This window comes from Berghia stephanieae, chromosome 6, assembly GCF_034508935.2.
Source record: "Berghia stephanieae isolate SIO BIC M18660-M18661 chromosome 6, UCSD_Bste_1.3, whole genome shotgun sequence".
Lineage (NCBI taxonomy): Eukaryota > Metazoa > Mollusca > Gastropoda > Nudibranchia > Aeolidiidae > Berghia > Berghia stephanieae.
This window is the reverse complement of record NC_088365.1, coordinates 37,226,374-37,248,873: the sequence shown is the minus strand read 5'-3', so window position 1 is coordinate 37,248,873 and position 22,500 is coordinate 37,226,374. Positions and strand designations below refer to the sequence as shown.

The window sequence follows — 22,500 nt, the reverse complement described above, 5'->3', positions numbered from 1 at the left end:
ATCTTTTACTGATTCCAAATGATAACTTTTAAAAATAAGATTCCATAATCTAGACTCTGTGATGTGAACAAATGGCTGGGAATGAAAATGTTTGGAAAAGGGCAATATGACTATATATTACAAGATACATAGCAGTCATGTATTTTCATGATATAGTTATCTACTTTTTTCATATTTTTATCAATTGAAAATGGTCAAATTGTCTTTATCAATCAGCCGAAGGTATATCAATGCCACAGAAAGAAATGGACTTGAAGAACAAAAAGAAGAAGCAGGAAGAAGAAGACACAAAAATTATGGACACCAAATTGAAGATCATCGAAATTCTCAAGGTAGGATGCTTTTAACTTATTAACATGTTTTTGGTTGTCTTCGTGTTTATGTGTCCTCTGTATTGGATTAATTCAAATTTGTTCGGTTTTTGCTTTATTATGTGTGTGAATTTTTCACAATGATTTTTTTTTTTGCAAATTATGATCAGTGGCTTTGAGTAGACATGAATGACTTGAGTTCCAATGTGTAGAAGGTGTAGAAGTTCTTATTTTTTCCTTTGAGAAATTCAAGTTGGATGTTTTTGATTTTATTTCCATTTAACTGATAAGTAAGAACAACCTGTTTCTGAATAAACATGTTGGTGTTGTTACTAGTGCCTATGTTTTGGTGTGTGTATATATATATATATATATATATATATATATATATATATATTATATATATATATATATATACAATGTATATATATGTGTGTGTGTGTGTGTATGTGTGTGTGTGTGTGCGCTACACGGGTATGTGCGTGTGTGTTTGTTTTTAATTAAATAATTTATTTATCAGTTTTGTGCAAAACGGATTTTATTGAGTTTAAAAAAAAGTTTGACATTAATTTTAAAATGCTATTCTTTTTTTTGTTTGTTCTGTTTGTATATTTTACTTGACCTATTATTTCAGTTCATTATGGACACCAGGCTTGATTTTAGAATCACGTCTCTTCTGTCCATTTTCAAGAAAGAGCATGATGAAAATTATAACCCAAATGAAAAGACTGGTAAACGAAACAATTTTTTCAGCTTGGTTTTGTTTCTCTCTCCTCAGTAAGATATAATGTTCACTAACACGTCATTATATTATAATACAAAGGTCTGGATTAATTCATCATTCCTTTCATCCACAAATAATGCTTATTGACCCAAAAGCTCTTGAACCCCTTCCATAAACAGCAGGAAGAAAAATAAAGAAAAAATAATTCTCTAGAATCTGTTTCATTCTCTGAAATGATTTCGTGCTTTTTCACATTAAAATGGACCGGTCCCCCACCTCCTATTTTTCTTCTTTCTTTTACTCAATATCAGTTATTGGGCTATTGGTTTTTGAAGATTCCCATAGATTTTCAAGAAACTTTATGTGTGATATGTGGATTTTGCATCACTCTATATATTAAAGGAGACAAGGATTTCCTTCTTTTCCTCTTTCATTCTTCTTCCTTTTTTTTTTTCAAATATTTATTTGACGTAAATATTTTTTTGATGGGCACATGCCCCAGACTTTCTTTTCTCTCTTTTTTTTTCTCTCTCCCATTCCCCCCCCCCCCCCCCCCCCCCCTCTGTTAAAGCCGCCATACACTCAACTAGTTTTACCCATGCTCGACAGCATGACCATCTGAAGGCTCCTAATAGATATGTAATCGGGGGCGTGGCAGTAAAAAATAGTGGTCAAGGTTTTGCTGGTATGACTTCAAATTCTTGATTAGCTTCAAATTTACAATAAATAACACCGCTATTTGACTATTTGACCTTCTATCTTTCGGTAACTGATTTTTTGTGGTATTTTGTCTTTCATTTATTGAGTCTATTTAAAAATTACAATTGGTGACACATATCATGGAAAAGAGTGTTTATAGAAAGTTAAAAATAAAGAGTAATGCAAAAAAAAAAAAAAGAAAGCATATATGACTGTGTGAATTTTGTATAAACATTATACGATGATGCTGATAAGGACACATATCAAATTTGAGAAATGCCCAGAGGAAACAACACAAAAAGATAATCTCAATAATAACACACAAAAAGTCTTCTTTTCCATCTTAAATTTTGAAAAGTGAAAAGATAATTAATCGCCCATACTATTTTGAGCAAGACAAAATAGCAGAAAACAAGTGAGAGACAGTGAGTGGTACGATTTGCTTGATATGTTGACAAAAATCCCAGGTGATTGATCACACAGACCATTTCCTGGGGCTGTCATCCTTCCAATGATCGCAACGTGTATGGCGTGCTTTAAAATGTTATGAATAAGCAGTCCTGAAATCAATCAACAGGGTCTGTTGAGTGTCTTCAGAAATGTTTACATAACCTATCTTTCCATTTGACCTTTTCGGACACAGCTTCTATATCTGCTTAATTACTCTTATTGCAAATTATGAATAATAGACACCCTCTTACTGTTATATCCTACAATTGCTGCCCATCTTGTCACACTCACTGCTTACTTGCCGACTACTGGTTGACATAGTTCCTGATGCATGTGCGACTCGATTATCGCCTGACGTGGATTCTAACACTGTTCAAAGCCCAGATTCAGCCACAGCTAGAGTGCAGTCCAACTTACAAATCAAATCGTAACATTCGTATGTTGTTTAACATCAATCTTAGTATTGTATTGTAACAATGTGCTAGTTATTGTTATGATGTAAGTCAATCCTTATTTGTATTTATTTACAAGTTTGATACCCCCAATAATTTATCATGAGCTAATTTGTTGCAATGCAATATCCTCTTTTATAAGAATTTTAAAAATTGAATAGTTCTATTTTCCTGCACATTTATAGAAATTTACACTAACAAGAATATATTATTTTTTTAGATATTGAGAATATTATAGTTGTTGTAGATTGGTCTCAAATATTCTACTATAACAACTGGACGCATATCGAGTTATCCCAATAACATGTCACTGAAATATTTGAAACTTGCTAAGATGGAAGATCCAAATAAATTATTCTGATTTGAATCATTGATAAGAATTTTTTCCGTAATGTGGTCTGCTAAATAGTCACTGATCTCCAATTGCCAGACACATTTTCTTGTTTAAAGTAATTAGACGTAAAAATTAGTGATCCTTAAACCAGTGGGAACTGTTATGGTTCGATTGGTAAGCAGTAATATTCTATAAATTGATTTAAGCTCTTTAAAACCGAGATCATCTTTTAAATGTTGGTCTTCTTTTTTTAAAAATAATTAATTAATTAATTAATTAATTAATTAATTAATTAATTTATTTATTTTTTATATAAATCAATTTTTTTGTCAAATATTGGCAAATCTGATGCATGCTAGGTCCATGTTAGGAATTGGAGGCTGCATTTGTAAAAGTGATATTTATTTTACATAAAAATAAGCATTTCCTGTAAACTATTAAAGTATATTTGACAGTAAACACACGATTACAGATATGCGTCCTAGAAGCACTGTTGCAAACATAAATAATGCACATATTCCCCCTTTTGATATTACGGGTGGCTCAGAATAACTGTCCCCGTTTGGCAGTCTAGTGTGTCTATTCTATTTGCTGCAATTTTTACAAAAGTATTTTACAAATATAAATAATGTTTATTAATAAATTTGGAGTGATTTCAACTATTACAAGTGTTGTTTAAGAGTTGTTGAAATGGTCAAGGCAAAAATAGGTAAATTTTTGTTTTAATAAATCTGCGTCTTTTTTGTTTCAATTTATTATGGTGGGAGTAAGACAGGAAATTCTAATCGATTAGAAAATTAAATTAGCTGAATATTGAGTAAAGAAAAACAGTTCATATCATTTTTATCAATAAATATTTCATGGAATGTAATGTATTCATCTAAAATGCATTGTTATGGCACTGCCTTGATTTTTAACAGCTTGAAGCAGACGGGGGGAAAATTACTCTTTGTGCAGACTAGTGACCTCTGTCCAAACAGATTTTATTTTCTCCTGAAATTCTGTTAAAATTTGAAATGGTTGTCTCTGGTTTTCATAAACTTTTGTTGAAAGGGCATTCTAGAAGTGATGATCCAGTGTATTGCAGTCCGGAGAATTTAGTGGCCAACTTTATTTGTCAATGAACCTTCTGGTAATTGGCAATGCAGAAACTCGTGGCAAATCGTAGAGGTCGGTATTAAAAAAAAAACATTTATGGGATAAAGATAAAGCTTTTTGCATGCAGGCAACATGTCTTTCTGTAATTCTCTGTGTACAACAAAGCAGTCACTTTCATTTTGTTGGGATTGACAAAATTGGTCTCTGAAAATTCTTTAATGTAGAGAAAAAGATTATAACATGAATTCCTGTAAGAAAACACTGCTTGTGTGACATAGCCTATTCAGAGGAATGTTCCTTTTTGAAACAGTACTCATTTGGGTTCTTTTTTGGTGCAAAAGTAACTCCCACTTCAAGCATTGTAATCAACCAAACCATGAAATCGATTATGTAAGAAATCACGCACTTTTAAAATCACTCAATTTGGCACCATGATTTTGATTGTTGTGTTAAGTAATTATAATTTACTCAGTTTAATAAAAATTTTGATAACATAATTTTAAATATTTGATTTTTAACCATGAGAATTTCAATGTTTTAGGTAATATAGTAAATAAGTGAGAGACCTCTAAACAGGGGACAATTCTGAGCCACCCGGTATATGTAAAACGTTGTTTCTGGAAAGGTTTATAGCAAAATATCTTGTACAGTCTTGCATATTCCAGATAACCTCCTGTTGATCCATATTTCAAGTCTTTATACCAGTAAATCCTTTGTAAAACCTATTCATTGGACTGGAATTTTATAGAGATATTTCAGCCTTATGAACACTTACCTTGGAGAAAATGTAATCAGTAGCATGAATCAATTGTTTATAATCATATGTGACCCACATATCCATCTAGTTTTATGGCGGCAAATGCTAAAAGGTGAATTTTGAGTTCAAAGTTCAATGCCTTAATCCGCAAAAGGCACTTTGCCCAGTGCTGCAGATCTTTACAAAATTTATCTTCATGCCTGTTTCAATAAATTCTGGGTAAAATAGATTTGTAACGTTTTGCAGAAATTGCCAGTATTTTCAAGGTCTACAATTTGTTCCAGTCCTTGATAGTCCTTAGGCCATTAATGAATATCAGAATGTAAAGGGGTTCAAGAACTGTGCCTTGGATACTCCAGAGAGTATGTTGCATTTATTACTTTCATGTCCCATAGGACTACTTCTTGTGTTTTGTTACAGAGCCAGTCTTCAAACAAGTCAAGTAACTTTTGGTTACATGAAATTTAGACATAGACACTTAATTTGGTGTCCAAAACATTGAATTGGGTGAATGCCTACATGAAAGTTGTACACAAGCACACTATACACTTAATGATTTCAAGACATTGAATTGAGTAAATGCCTACTTGAAAGTTGTACACAAGCACACTATACACTTAATGATTTCAAGACATTGAATTGAGTAAATGCCTACTTGAAAGTTGTACACAAGCACACTATACACTTAATGATTTTAAGACATTGAATTGAGTAAATGCCTACATGAAAGTTGTACACAAACACACTATATACTTAATGATTTTAAGACATTGAATTGAATAAATGCCTACATGAAAGTTGTACACAAACACACTATAAACTTAATGATTTCAAGACATTGAATTGGGTGAATGCCTACATGAAAGTTGTACACAAACACACTATACACGTAATGATTTCAAGACATTGAATTGGGTGAATGCCTACATGAAAGTTGGACATAAACACACTATATACTCTTAATGATTTCAAGACATTGAATTGGGTGGATGCCTACATGAAAGTGGGACATAGACACAATATACTCTTAATGATTTCAAGACATGGAATTGGGTGGATGACTACATGAAAGTGGGACATAGACACAATATACTCTTAATGATTTCAAGACATGGAATTGGGTGGATGCCTACATGAAAGTTGGACATAAACACACTATACACTTAATGATTTCAAGACATGGAATTGGGTGGATGCCTACATGAAAGTTGGACATAGACACAATATACTCTTAATGATTTCAAGACATGGAATTGGGTGGATGCCTACATGAAAGTGGGACATAGACACAATATACTCTTAATGATTTCAAGACATGGAATTGGGTGGATGCCTACATGAAAGTGGGACATAGACACAATATACTCTTAATGATTTCAAGACATGGAATTGGGTGGATGCCTACATGAAAGTGGGACATAGACACAATATACTCTTAATGATTTCAAGACATGGAATTGGGTGGATGCCTACATGAAAGTTGGACATAGACACAATATACTCTTAATGATTTCAAGACATGGAATTGGGTGGATGCCTACATGAAAGTTGGACATAGACACATATACTTTAATGATTTCAAGACATGGAATTGGGTGGATGCCTACATGAAGTGGGACATAGACACAATATATCTTAATGATTTCAGACATGGAATTGGGTGGATGCCTACATGAAAGTTGGACATAGACACAATATACTCTTAATGATTTCAAGACATGGAATTGGGTGGATGACTACATGAAAGTGGGACATAGACACAATATACTCTTAATGATTTCAAGACATGGAATTGGGTGGATGCCTACATGAAAGTGGGACATAGACACAATATACTCTTAATGATTTCAAGACATGGAATTGGGTGGATGCCTACATGAAAGTTGGACATAGACACAATATACTCTTAATGATTTCAAGACATGGAATTGGGTGGATGACTACATGAAAGTGGGACATAGATACGATATACTCTTAATGATTTCAAGACATGGAATTGGGTGGATGACTACATGAAAGTGGGACATAGACACAATATACTCTTAATGATTTCAAGACATGGAATTGGGTGGATGACTACATGAAAGTGGGACATAGACACAATATACTCTTAATGATTTCAAGACATGGAATTGGGTGGATGACTACATGAAAGTGGGACATAGACACAATATACTCTTAATGATTTCAAGACATGGAATTGGGTGGATGACTACATGAAAGTTGGACACAGACACGATATACTCTTAATGATTTCAAGACATGGAATTGGGTGGATGACTACATGAAAGTGGGACATAGACATACTATATACACTTAATAAGTGTCCAAGACATTGAAAGTAAAGTAAAATGTCCTGATATTGTCAGGAAAATCGTGACAGTTCCTCAACAATTGAAAATTAATTGACCTTTTACAAAATCGAAAAAGATATTTCACCCTTTGAAAATTCAGTGGAAAATCTAATTCTTTTAAGGTTTGTGCATATATTATTTTCTTTCTGTTTTCATATTCATTTCCTACTCCTTTTCCCATTTATTGTGTCTCTTATTCAATATTATCTACTCTGGATTACTTAAATATTAAATTATGGGAATTCTGATTTATTGTAAAAAGAAGAATATTAAATTCATTTGCACTGGTCTGAATAATGTCAGTAATGTCTCACATAATGATAATAAACTTGTTTAATTGCAAGCTCTCTTTGAATGATGGATAATGATAATAATGATGATGATGATGATAATAATAATAGATGATAATAATAATGATTATGGTGAAGATGATAATAATAATAATACTTCAACATGGTCTAGCAGTAAGGACCAACACAAATAAAAGAATTCAGTACTCTATTCTAAATTGAACAGGCAGCCAGGGAATCTGTAAAGTTGATGTGTGATTGCTTGAAATTTTAAGGGTACCTAATCTGGCTGTTTTATTTGTGTACTATGTCAACTGCATACTTGGAGCAGCCTGTCTAAAGGACAATGGAAAAATCAATTCTACTTTGTACAAGAGAAGAGAGGAGTAAATCTTATGATCTTTCAGTATCCAGTCTGGATCTTACTCTGGCATTTCTTTTATTATAAAAATTACTGTCTTGACTCATTTTAAAAATATATAATTGTATTAAAAGTTTAATTAAAAATTAGACGCCAAGGTTGTGAACTATTCCGAAAGATGTGGTCATTTTCTAATTTACAATATTGATATGGATAACTGTTATTACATTATTGGAGCAGATGTTTTCTCAATAATATTTTAGCTTTGTCATTATTTGATTTTAATTTGTTAATCATCTTACAGTCATTAAGGGCCATGAAACACAACTCCAGTCCATTGTTAACTTTGTGCTCATCACTTGAGTCAGTATGAAAGTAGAGTTGTGTATCATGGACATAAAGCATATATTGGTGGAAAATTCAAATGCAAAACATTATCTTTGTTTGATTTTGTTCTCTGGCCAAGGCTCACTCATTGCAACTATGCTCTACTGTCTTGTTTTATTTTATCTACATATTTTTAATTCTGAGAAATACTTTTTTTTTCTATTTTGGTTTTTCTATGACTTAGTTAAACTTTTATTTATAAACATAATCCACACAAATGAGTTTTGTTATCGCCTAAGAGAGGGTTTATGATACCTATTTTAAGATGAGATGATCATAACTTTGACAACGAAAAATAAATTTATAAAGCTGAATTTTCATGTATCTGTATCTGATTAGTGTCTGTAAAATATGAGGCGTTTTTGTACCCATCACAGCAAATATACAAAGAAAAATTAGTACTGTTGAGTCATCATTATATTTGAATCTGTCCAAAATATTGCTTCATATGACTTTCTGTGTTCTATCTCTGATAGTTCTATAATAAATACTGTGTCTCCAAACGTCTATTCCAGTATGTGGTGGTAAGAAAGAATGTTTATGTCGGAGGTGTGTTGTACTTTTGAAAAGACAAATCGAGTATTTTGCTCATTTTCAAGCTTTTTAGTGTACTAGATTCTCCCTCCCTATTATATTTAGAATACAGTTTTTTTCTGACAATGTTCAATGATGACATTAAAAATGAATCTTATTGGAAACATCTATTCGTGATGGAAGCGAGATTGCACTAACATTAACACTATGGAACCTGGGGTTTGAGCTTAACTTTCAACATGTTAATCCTTGTTACTCATTTGGCAATGCTGCATTTTCACTTAAGCCTTAGTTACTTCAGTTTTCTCTTAAATTAGGCCCAAAAAGAACCCCCCAACAATTTTATCATCATCATCATCATCATCATCATCATCATCATCATCATCATCATCATCATCATCATCATCATCATCATCATCATCATCGTTGTTATATATTATTATTATTATTATTATTATCATCATCATCATCATCATCATCATCATCATCATCATCATCATCATCATCATCATCATCATCATCATCATCATCATCATCATCATCCCTTCTTCAAAAACTGAATACCCAATTTAAGATTTGTTGCTTTTACTCCGACCCCAAGACTTTTTATTCTTGCTTTATATATTGTCATATGCGGTTATCACCACGGTCAATTTGTTTTGAAATACAACACTTTCCACCTCAAGAAGACCATACTTTAGTTTTATATTGTGCCTTTTGTTTAGAATGCTTTTTTTGTGTGTAAGCTATTACTTTTACAATATGCTTCATTACTTGGAGCTGGGTCATGCCCTGTTTAAAAATAGTTAAATATTTTTCTTCTTTGTCCACCTGAAGCAACTTGAATAGTAACACCAAAGAAAAAGATGACTAAGTAGTATAGTATAATATGAAACAGTTTTGCTGTAGTTCATAATCATCACATTTTCTGTTGCCGTTGCACGAACTATTTTAAAAATATTTTGACTCCAGCGACAGATTATTAAATCCATGAATAAAATCCATTTTTATCTAGTTTTTTTAATTTGTTAAATAAATGATAATGCTTTACTTGTCCAAGCTTTATCACCATCTATTCTCCCATTGTATGAAGTGAATACTAATAATATTGCATTTTCACAGTTTGACATGAATTTGTGAAGTCTAATTGTTTTCTTAGCCTGAGCACATCCCAAAAATCTTACTTACTCTTGAAATGTTTAGGCACGTCTTGTTTATGTCATTCATTGTGATTATAATTCAGTCTTAGATCAGGGACTGAGTTTAGAAGAAAACATTTCTCTAAATTAACAATCAAATTATTTTTTTTTTTTAAATGTTACTTCGTAAATAACAATCTCCAAACTTTATAATTTGACTTGACTTTTAATATTTCACAAATCTGTAAGTACTCCATTGTCCATCACAAAAAGTCAGCATCCAAATAAAAGTATTTCGTTAAAGTAATTTAACAAATTTGACGAATCACTATTTTCATCAGTGATTATTGCTATGTTATGACATTCTTTTAAATAAGTATTTGTTAAATGTAATTTTTACTGAATATTTAATTTTTTAAAATGAGGATGTTTCTTTGGTGTATTTAGATAATTCATGTAATGAGAGAAGCTTTAAAAAAAAAAAAAAAAGATATGGATTATATTATATAGCTGATTGATCCCATTCGCCAAAGTTTTAAGCCTGTTTATATTTGCTGTCTTAGGGTTGGATTTGGATAGCATTGCAACTCAAGCTGAGGATGTCTTTGGTGGAAGGTAAGAGGCAGTTTGTTTGTGGAAACCACTTCTGTTCTCTTTTTAAATCAGTCCGTACTTTTCTTTTCTCGAGTGCTTTTAATTATTTTGATCTTCCCATCTTGCTTTTTACTGGCCCTGAAATGTCGCAAGTATTACAAAACTCTTTAAAAAAACAAAACAATAAGAGATTTTGCCATTTTCTGAATTGGCCAAAAAATCAAAACAAATGAAACAAAAATATCCCAAACAAAACAAAACGAACATATAATTTCCCCCCCCCCAAAAAAAAAAAAACCAAAAAATAAACCCAGTCAAATCCACCCATCCATCACAATTCACCCAACATCCATCCATCCATCCATCAAACAATAATTGACCCTCATCCATCCATCAATATTCATCCATCATCATGCAGAGATGTCAAGTGCCACGGAAATACTGTGCTTGCCACAGAGTAACGGAAATGGCCTAAAAAGCCATGGAAGTTGTGCTGGTCTATTTTCTTTTATCATCCTCTATGGTCAATCAATACACATTTTGTGAATCTGATTAGTCCCATCAAAGTTTATGCTATTGATTTCAGATAATATTATATTTTAGGGGGCTAATGACCAGGGCATTATTATATGTTGCCTCCAACATGTAGGATCAATGACCGAGAAGATATCTGTAGTATTATTCAGTGATGATAATCTTCCGTGGATCCACAGAATTCTGGGGTTTTAGGAATTTCTCAGAAATCTTCAGTTGATTTCTGCCAAATATTTTCCTCTAAACCACAAAATCACCATTATGTGTTTTATGCATAGCCCACTAGAGGGTTATGGTCTTATGTCATATTTTGACATATGTGCTCAATTTCGTGAAATTTGGTGACACTCCCATGACATCAGGCCAGACAGAGTGTCGCCAGATGTCACATTGACACAGAAGACCAGCGATAGTATTTGATTAGTTGATGATCGTTGAAATGGAAAGGGAGGGATAAATGGGTCTAGATTTTTCTCTCTCTCTGTTTTAGTTGCCTATTGGGTTTTTAATTTTCTCTTTCTCTCTCTCTCTCTCTCTCTCTCTCTCTCTCTCTCTCTCTCTCTCTCTCTCTCTCTCTCTCTCTCTCTCTCCCTCCCTCTCTCTCTCTCTCTCTCTCCCTCTCTCTCTCTCTCTCTCTTTCTCTCTCTCTCTATCTATCTATCTATCTATCTATCTCTCTCATCCATTATCTCATTATACGGAGATAATGTATTACAATAAAGCAATGGTGATTAGCTTAGTTTACTCATTTTTCCCCCTTTGGACTATGGTTTGAAATTTTTGAGAGATTCTTGGGTTGTATGTATAAACCGCATAAGCACTAGGTTTTGGTAACAAAGATAGTGTAGCCTGCTTTATAAAGTAAAAAAAAAGATAAGAACAACGCTTTCTGGTTTTGTTTTGGTCAAAAGAATATCATAATCTCTTGATGCAGCGAGTGGTTTGAATATTATTGTAGGCCTTTAAAATTGTTTTATGGAAAGGACAATTCATTAAATGTTTACAAAAAGTAAATTTATGTCAATAATAAGAATGGATGTACACTAGTAGTAGTTATATACTACATGATACATGACTATGATAGTTCCTATTCTTTTTACATTTTGCTTGTGTTTTATTGATATACTGAGACATTTTCCTCCTTTTTGACAAATCGCTATTTTCATCAATGATTATTGCATGCATACTGTGGGGTCAGTGACTGATAGTATTGATAGAATTATTGTGTACTGTCGACTACTCTCTCCATTTAATTTTGGCAGTATGTTTTTGTGTATGTGTGTGTGTGTGTGTGCGTGCCAGTACTGCGTGCGTTTGATTGGGTGAGTGTTGGGAGGTTGGGGGGGGGAGGGGGCCTGTCAAAGCTAAATCCATCATCCATTCAATGCTTTGCTCTGAGACTGCCAGGACCTGTGACCTCTATTATTTTTTGACCCCCTTTTTAGCCTCTAATCAATCTGCAAATTTTTACAGAATTTATACTGTATCATTTAACTAATTTTGGATTACATTGTGGCAATTACCACATAGACTGTCTCTAACTATGACTGTCATATATGAGGAAATAAGTAAGAAAATGATCGTTTTAAGTGTTCTAATTTGCTAATGTGGTTTTTAATTATACGCATGAGTTCGTTAACTATTGTCTACATGAAGCTGTCTGTATGTCTAAATTGACACTTGCCAGCTCTGCATCATCCATCCATCCACCCATCCAAATATTCATTCATCCATCCATCTATCCATCCATCCATCCATCCATCCATCCACCCATCTATCCAGCTCTCCAATATCCTTTTAATTACCACATTGTTCCAGTGATGAATTGGATTTAGATGGTCAGGGAGGCAAGATGTTCCTGCGTGTCCTGCTCAACATGGTCATGCACAACTACCCATCCCTCGTGTCAGGGGCGCTGCAGCTTTTGTTCCGGCACTTCTCTCAAAGACAGGAGGTTCTCAATGCTTTCACACAGGTATTGTCAGTCAGTGTTTAAGCTTTAAAAAAAACCCAAACCCATTGTTTAAAATTTAAGGTAGTGTTTTGATTTTTATTTGTCATGCTTCACTTCTGTCGATGCCTGTCTACTCCCTCCTTACCCTCTTCTTTCTTTCTTTCTTTCACATTCTTTTTTTTTCCTTTCTTCTTTCTTGTTTCCCCCATCATATTCACCAACTTTAATCCATCAGTCCTCACTTTTCCTTGCTCGGACTTGTTTCATCTTCCCTCTTTCCAACCTTTTTAAAATTATTTTGCTTATGTCTATTTTTTTCCTTTTCTACTTTTCATCCATCCTTACAGGATCAGAACCTTTGACTCATTTTCATAAACTCCTAATAGATATTTCTATTTTTGCCAAGTCTCTGTTGCAAAATTATCGAATGATGTCTTCTCTTTCCTCCAAAATCATGATGAGTTACACTCAGTTTTTTATCAATATTATCATCATCATCATCATCATCATCATCTACAATAATAATAATAATAATAATAATAAATAATAATAATAATAATAATAATAATGATGATGATGATAATAAATGTACATTTATGTAGTGCTTATGCCGAAGCTTCGAAGCCCTTTACATTGATAATCAGTTAAAATACAGTGCGACCTCTCTATTACGACTATAGTTACAGTGACTTTCCCTCAATAGTGACATGGTGACCAGGTCCCGATTTTTTCCCCATATATTCTTAGTCATAAAAAAACTCTCAATAGCGACATTGAAATTTCTGGTCTGATGAAACTGCTAGCTGTTTTAGTTCTACTAATGAAATGTGCCCTCATAGCCAATGAAAAATCTTGATTTTCGGCCAATGATATCCCAAACTTCTTTTGACAAACGATATCCCATACTCTCACAACATGTAGCCAATGAGAATGCTTGCTTTTCAACCAATGAATGTACTTTAGGCCATACAATGGACTGATGGTTTGTGAGATTGTCTCCTCCAGACAATAGTCTTTGGTTGGATAGGTAATGAACTGCTCGAGCGGGTGCTTGTCAAGTCCTGTATAAACGAGCGGGTAATAGTGAGTGACATCATTAAGCAGTGATTCGTTTGGAAAAAAAAAACAGTGTCTTGTTCAACACAGCTGACTTGTCTGCTGCCAGTTATGATTAGGGTTGCCAGATGGCCACACGTGTGGTGAAAATTAGCAGCAGAGAAACTCTTTTCTATTATTCATTTAAAAAATAATTTTGAATATTACAAAAAAAATAAATGAAAAAATGTTTTCTCCTATTCAAGTTGATTTTAAAGCTGAATTGGTATCGTCTGAAATTATTCGAAAGACATGTTTTACCACTCGCTGTCCATACCCCTCATTACCTCCTTCAGTAGACCAAAAAGATGAAGTCCGAAAGTGTCAAGTCTGGTGAATTAATAAGGAGGGCGAGGCAGCGTTATCTATCAAAATGATGCGATTACCTCCCTTTTCCTGGCACTTGTGTGTGGGAGGGCATTTTCATGAAGAAACAATACTCATTCCATCTCAAAAGCTGGTCTAACTCTACGAATTCTTGCTTTCAGTTGCTTCAACGTTTATCTGTACCGTTCAGAGTTGACAGTGGCTCCGTATGGTAGTAAATCAACGAGGATTACACCTATAATGTCCCAAAACATTGTCATACCTGCCAACCCTTCCGCTTTTGGCGGAATCATTCCTATTTCCACACTTTCTTCCCGCTCTTCCGCCATTGTCTCTAAAATTCCAATTTAAAAAAATAATGATAATTGGTAAGAAGAAATTAAAAGGGGGGAGGGAGGTTATAAGGTGATTTAAAAAAAAAAAAGATTGCCAAAGGGGAGCTAAGTAGGAAAATTAATTTCACTCCTTCCCCCCTTCCCCATTCCCTTACCAACACATCTGATGTAGTTTTGCCAGCTGACCAGAAAACTGTCTTTATGCGTTAGGCAACAAATGTGGTGGTCATTTTACCATTTGTAAGAAATTCCTATTATTTTTGTCTCAAATTCTTATTTTCTGACATTCTGATTCCGCTTTTGGCATGTGAAGGGTTGGCAGGTCTGCGTTGTTGGCATAATTTTCCCAGCTGATTTCTCAGCTTTTAATTTTTTGGTCTTTGGTGAAGAGGGGTGTCGCCATTCCAATGATTTTATCTTCGACTCAGGTTCAACCCACTTAAAACACTGTCTCTACAAAATGCCTGAGTTTTATAGACTTTACCAATGCGTTAAAAATGTTACTGAAGGTTTCTTCTTCGAAAACAAGAAATTCAATGACAGCTTTCTGTCACTGACGGACATCCATGGGGTCAGTCATTTTGAACTGTCATAACTTTGTTAAAATTTGACAGAATTAAAATTTTTATTTTTGTTTTGAAGAGTACATGCGTAAGTTCAATTGAGCCAAATATGATCTCACATGAAAAAGAATGAACTCAGTTGGAGATTTGTCCCATTGCTTTTTTATTCATCCTTTATATAATAATATATATATATATAATATATATATATATATATATATATATATATATATATATAATAATAATATTATATAACAACACATGCACATACACACTTTGCAATTATTGTCATAATCTAATTTAAATACTTCCCAAAAAGATAAGTTTTCAGATTCTTTTTGAATTTATCAACACTACTTTCAAGTCTAGTGACAGTGGGAGTGAATTCCAAGTGGTGGGGCCTACTTTACTGAATGATCTGTCGCCAAAACGTTAAAGATTAGTTTTAGAAATTTGAAGGTGACACAAGTTTGAGGACCTGGGATTTTGAGTAGGGTTGTTGGGGACAATCAAGTCCTGAATATAGACAGGGCTTTGTGAATTGATGGCATCAAAACAAAGTAGGGCTTTAACAGGAAGTCACTATAATGCCCTCAATATTATTTTGACACTCATTGAGTCACTGCGACCAATACCTAGGATATCATCATCATCATCATCATCATCATCATCATCATCATCATCGTCAGTTATTTATTTATTTATTCATTCATTCATTCATTCATTCATTCATTCATTTTTTTTTTTTTTTTTTTTTTTTTTTGATTATGTAGTTGTTTTAGTTTTATTGTTATTTTGTCTTTTTGCTCAGGTCCAGCTTTTGGTGACAAACAGTGATGTAGAAAACTACCGTCAAATCAAATCTGACCTAGACAAATTGCGGTTGTTGGTGGAGAAATCAGAGCTGTGGGTCTACAAGAGTAAGCATGGAGATGATGCTCCTAAGAAGAAGAAAAAAAAGGGCACTGCAGATAGTGATGCCAAAGATGGTGAATCTCACACTGAAAAGATGTTTGGTGAAAGTAAGGTAAGGGTGGTAATGATGAAGAGGAAAGAGAATGATGATGCAATAGTTATTATAATAATAATATTTAGGGTGGAGGCAGCAGCAGATCAATAGTAGTAGTTTGGTGGTGGTGGTATAGTAATATAGGTAGAGGTAGTGCAGATATAGTAGTAGTAGTAGTAGTGAGTAGTAGTAGTAGTATAGTAGTAGTAGTAGTAGTAGTAGTAGTAGTAGTAGTATGTAGTAGTGTTAGTAGTAGTAGTAGTAGTAGTAGTAGTAGTAGTATAGTATAGTAGTAGTAGTAGTAGTAGTGTAGTAGTAGTAGTAGTAGTAGTAAGTATAGTATAGTTATGTAGTATGTTAGAAAGTAGTAGTAGTAGTAGTTAGTAGTAGTATAATAGTAGTAGTGGTAATAGTAGTAGTAGTAGTAGTAGTAGTAGTAGTAGTAATAGTAGTAGTGGTAATAGTAGTAGTAGTAGTAGTAGTAGTCGTCATCGTCGTGTTAGTTGTAGTAGTATTAGCAGTGATATTTGTAGTAGTAATAGTAGCAGTGGTGGTAGTAGTAGCAGTAGCAGCAGCAGCAATAACAGCTATAGTGGTGGTGGTACTTCTACTTGTGATATAGGTGGTAATAGTCGAAGTAATGTTGGTTATGGTAGCAGCAACAGCATCAGCAGCCATATGGTAATAATAATCCACCTAATACAGTCGTATTTTATCTAAACTTAAAACAAAAAGAAGTATAGGGGAAAGATCTTTTGCTTTTTCGTAACCTCACAAGTTTGAAAATTTGTGGAAATCAACACAACTATTGTTTTGAACTAAAGGATAAGACCACACCTGCATAGAACAAAACAAAGAAAAAAAATAAACAGTTGTAAATAGTTTTATTTTTCATCTTTGAAATGTCCCATTTTTGGCTAAAAAAAAAGAAAGAAAAAAGCTAAAGCAGCAAATTTATCGTACATTTTCAAAAAAAAACAACAATCTTTTAAACAGTAAAGGGTGTCACTTAGAATTGAGCACACATGTGACTAATCATGCTATCTAAAACGTACAGTGGCGTTTAAAAAAAAATTTAAATGTAAGGAGGCAAATTTTATGAAAAAGATGCATTTCACAGAGGGTGGAACTTTTTGTTTTCTTATAAACTAGTGGAGAACCCGCATTATTTGAGGAGAAATAAAGGCTGTTAGGAACAGGCAGTCATTTATTATACTTATTATACTACTGTATTTGTATTTTTAGATTTGCCGGTCATTCTGAGCTCGATGATAAAAATTTAACATTGGCTTTACGGAACAATATTTTTAAAAAGAATAGATTAGAAAGATTATCATTACTTGATAGTATCGAGAGAGATTTAAAATTACGTCATCTTTTTTGTTGTTGCGGATGAGATAATTATTACTTGATAATATCAAATAATTACATCATCAATTGTTGTTGCGGATATGCTAGAATTGCATAGGATGATTTATACTCGTAGTGAAAGTCAAATTTCAAAAGGACTAAGTAGAAAGACCTAGCAAATTTTTTTCTTATTAATTTGAGTCAACGGGTGATAGAATAAGCCTGAAATAAAAAGAAGGTTTAGCAGTTACTTGTGTATCAGTCTATAAAAATAGTTTTAGAAAATATTTAGCATTGGCAGTAATAATAGATTTAATCACCATATAAAAAGAAAATGCTCCCGTATTTTTTATGATATCTATAAGAAAAACCAGAATAAGAAATTTGTTTCGTCATCAAAGAGTTTTATGTACCTTATGAGGGAAATCATGAAAAGTTCATACTGAGAAAAAAAATGGGAAAATGTATGAGAAATTTTCTTATAATGAAGAAAGTGGGGCAAGTAAATAGTGTTTTTGTTGAAAAGTTTTAAAAAATGAATTGAGATGCATCAATAAAATCATATCAAATGTTGTTTTATAATTGCTGATTTTGTCAATTTTATTGAAATTTCACCCGTGGTAACTCAGAATGTCTTTGCCAGGGTTCAAGTAATAAGTATATATGACTAGGTCTTTGTGTGCTTGAGTGTGCAAGTTGTTATATACTTTTCATTTAATCCTATCTATTATTTTCCTTTGTGTAAAGCACATAGAGCCTTATTATTTCGGATAGGTGTTAGATAGGTTAAAATTATTATTTATTATTTAGTGGAAGCATAATCAGCAGCAGTAGTAGTAAGCAATTAGCAGAAGACAATGAAGGCAATCCATGATCATGATCATACAATATTGTGTTACAGAATGCCAAAGGAGAGCCAGAATCAGCCATTGATTTGGATTTGGGTCCTCCCATTAGTTCAGATTCTGCTGTCAATTACAAGACCATCAAAGCTGTATGTAGTGATATCATATGTGTTTCACTTACCTTTGTTAATTTCCTCATTTTAATAGACAAACAGTAAATGTTGCTGCTTGAAGTTCGAAAATGTCAAAATATGAAATTGAATCAAAGCTTCAATTTAATTAGCAAAGATAAATGGTGTTGACGTTTCTGGTTTCCCCTTTGTCAACAAAGTAAAATACTAAACAAGAACGATCCTTATCATTTGTCTTTGATTTTTTAAATATGTTTGAACATTAAAATGCTTCTTGACAAATTTGAATAATAAGAAATCACTTAATTTACGCAGCTTTATACAAATTGTGATGAAAATAGTAGGGTGAGTGTGATAAATACATGTAATTGCTAATTGCCATTATTTAATTATTTATTCATTCATTCTTTCATTTATTTATTTATTTATAAAATTATTTATGTATTTAATTATTTATTTATTTATTTATTGTCTGTGATATTTGTGATATTATAGCGATTCATCTTTATTTCTTCAATTGAAAATTTACATGTGGATATCTGTGATTATTTGGACTAATTTTTATAATTGGTGAAATTTTTAACAAGCATTTTTCAAGTTGTAGCCATATTACTTAAATTGATTTTAATACTTACACCCTCTCCTGATTTTTCTATGCTTTCATTGGCATTGTCATAATCTATACTCAGTGTGTCACAGCATAGAAATGTAAATTTAAATTGGGACATGATCCAGGAATTACGGCCATAGGTGGAATATGAAAACAAAAACAAATTCGAACTTTTATCGGACATAGACCTACCATTCACCCTGTCAACGATTTCTCACCTTGTACGCCAATAAGTTTCTGATGTTTACTTGAAGTCGTTAAATAATCTGTGATTTATGTGGTAATACCAAAATTTAGAGGTGCCTTAATGAGCCAATAAAATATATAGTAAAATAAAGGGATTAAAAACGACTCTTATAAAAGATACAACACAAAGTAAACGACGTTTTGACCTTTGGCCTTCTTCAGGGAAACAAGAAATATGTTATATTACATTGGCATTATGGTTAAAACATTATAGGTAAAAATGTGTGTGTGTGTGTGTGTGTGTGTGTGTGTGTGTGTGTGTGTGTGTGTGTGTGTGTGCGCGTGATAGGGAAGGAGAGAGAGAGAGAGAGAGAGAGAGAGAGAGAGAGAGAGAGAGAGAGAGATAAAGCGACAATGAAATGAAATAATGAGATGAAATATAAACCGAGATCAAAATTATATAAATTAAACACAGGACAGAGTGCAAAACACTAAAAGTCAAAATACAAGCATTACAATTATGGAAAGATGGAAATCTCAAGAAGCCAAAAAAATATGGCAATCACTGGTCTTACAGATACTAGATGGACTGGTGTTGAGAAAAGTTGATGATTATGAAATAATTTACTTTTGTGGTAATAAGCTTAGAAGACGTGTCGGCATTCTTTTTAATAAACATCGAAATCGATTTTAATATATTGACATTCTTATTTTTGAGGCAAACACATAAACACACACATGCACACAAACACACACACACACACACACTCACATACACACCACACACACAAATGCACAATTAAGTTCTTAATTATGCTCTTCAAAAATTTTTATTCCATTGCGTCCAGATGATTGCCACAAATATGAAACAAGTTTGTTAATGTATATTCAGTTTGTTTTTTATATTTCAGTATTGTATATACATAAAGAGGTGTTTACAAAAGTAATTTTCTTATTTCCACTAAGATATTACAACGCCTCAACAAACTCTGTGTCCAAGAAGTTGGAGATCTGAAAAAGGCCAGAAAACATGAACAGCGTCTCTTGAGAAATATGAATGCACATTATGTCATCCTGGAGTTGCTGGGGATAACTTATGACAAGGTAATAAATAGTAAAGGTCCTCTAAAATATCCACAGTTTATCCATCATCTTAATTTTGTCTCCTGATGAAATAGTTTATATTAAAAATGGGGGACGAGGGTGTTGATTTATTCTTGTTGGTCAAATAAAAATATTGACTCCATTGGATTACAATTCATGTGTTCTGCATTAGAATAAACTTACATGCAAATAAAAAAATAACAGTCTTGTTACTCTCAACTTGTAGTCAATATGACAATATATGAATAATTTATGTTTTACCCACTGTTTTACTGTAAAGGAACAAGACATTCGAATGCATGAGTTGATGAAATTAGCTCACGAGTTCCTTCAAGCCTTTTGTCTTTCCAACCAACCAAACCAGTGCCTCTTGCAAGATAAACAGGAGCTCTTCCTCACCACTGGGGTATGTCACTGTATTTATTGCCTTTGATCTTTCAAACCTCTAAATACAATTCGGTTAGTTTCCCCCAAAATCATGAGAATAATTCTGTTTTGTTTTTGTTTTGTTTTATATTGTGCTTTGTTTTCTTCTTTTCTTTTATTTCTTTTCAGGTTAGATTAATAGTCTTAAGAAGTGCCTGAAATAAGCAATAATGAGATCAATATCTCAAGCTAACTTATAATTAAAAGGCAAAAAACTTTGTTGAGAGTGGAGGCATATAAGGCATATAAAGCACATGAATAACAAAGTTTATTATTTTTATTTCCTAATTTTTAAAGAATATAATCATTAGTTGTTTTTTTTCAAAGAATGTCTTAACAAGATTAATGCTATAATTCTTTTTTTTTTCTATTAAAAAAATAGCTTCTGGAAGCTCAGACAATGAAAGCTATTTTCCAAGACAATGCTGCCTTATGTAATGAAGTGAGTGACAGTGTCATTCAGCATTTTGTCCGAAACATTGAAACATTTGGTCGATGTGTTGAATATCTCAAGTTTTTGCAAACCATCGTTAAAGCTGAAGGGGAATACATTCGCAAATGTCAAGACTCTGTCATGTCTGAGGTAAAGGATATTTTTTAAAGAGACTTGTTGAATGATTTAGTCAGAAATATGTGACTCAGATTTGTATTGTTGATACTTTTTTGACTTTCTGAGTTATGATCACAATAAGTTGCAGAATGGAATTTCAAAAATGAATAGAAAATATAGAATATTGTGTTTTTATTGTACTTGTCCATGGTTTATTAGCATGTTCAAAATACTTTACAAACTTTCCAAAAATTTGCAGCCCTTCAGGCTCTTGTATAAGTTCATTAAAAAACTGTTTTCTTCAGTGAACCTGAAAGTGTTACACCCGTCTCCAGAAGTGATCTGAAAAGTGAGTTTGAAATGACGTCACTCATAGTAGGGTTAATACAAATTGGAAATATTCATTGTACCATTATATCATTATAGATGCCATTTTGTCAATTGCTGTTGTTTGCGAATCTGCCTGTCTATAATTTCTAGTGAACAGTAAGATGAGTGACTCTTCCTAATATTACATTGTAATTCAACTTGTCCCCATTAGTTACCCAAGATCAGGGAGCATGATGGTGGCCACTATGAGTTGGTCACAATGAAGACATATGATATATCGGGAGAAAAAAAAATCATGTTATAGCCTCATTGAGAATGCGTTTCATAATGTAATGAAACTGTGACTGTAAGAACAAGCTCAACTTTATAGCAATTACTACTAGCTTATTTTGTTTAATGATTTTATTAAGGATGTTTATATTTTCTTCTCTTTTTAAAAAAAGTTGGTCAATATTGGAGAAGACGTGTTGGTGTTTTACAATGAAACAACAAGCTTTGGACACCTTATCGAATTGATGCAGTCTGACGAACATAGAAGCAATGATCAGAGTTCCCTTGCCTACCATATTAACCTTGTTCAACTACTAGCTCTTTGTACAGAAGGAAAGAATGTCTACACGGAAATCAAGTGTCACTCTTTGTTGCCTTTGGATGATATAGTCAAAGT

General features: G+C 32.9%; 1 protein-coding gene across 22 annotated transcripts in view; it reads left to right on the top strand.

The window, feature by feature from the left end:
- LOC144974983 (inositol 1,4,5-trisphosphate-gated calcium channel ITPR1-like) overlaps positions 1–22,500 on the top strand; it is a 212,761-nt gene that overhangs the window by 97,382 nt on the left and 92,879 nt on the right. For all 22 annotated transcript variants that reach the window (XM_078918589.1, XM_078918582.1, XM_078918578.1 and 19 more), the window contains 10 exons: positions 217–332; positions 946–1,042; positions 10,454–10,505; positions 12,837–12,993; positions 16,104–16,319; positions 18,553–18,645; positions 20,390–20,527; positions 20,808–20,933; positions 21,336–21,536; positions 22,277–22,500. The exon at positions 22,277–22,500 is cut by the window's right edge and continues 28 nt beyond it. In XM_078918589.1, the coding sequence (XP_078774715.1) occupies positions 217–332; positions 946–1,042; positions 10,454–10,505; positions 12,837–12,993; positions 16,104–16,319; positions 18,553–18,645; positions 20,390–20,527; positions 20,808–20,933; positions 21,336–21,536; positions 22,277–22,500 (1,420 nt within the window). The remainder of the gene's footprint in view (positions 1–216; positions 333–945; positions 1,043–10,453; positions 10,506–12,836; positions 12,994–16,103; positions 16,320–18,552; positions 18,646–20,389; positions 20,528–20,807; positions 20,934–21,335; positions 21,537–22,276) is intronic.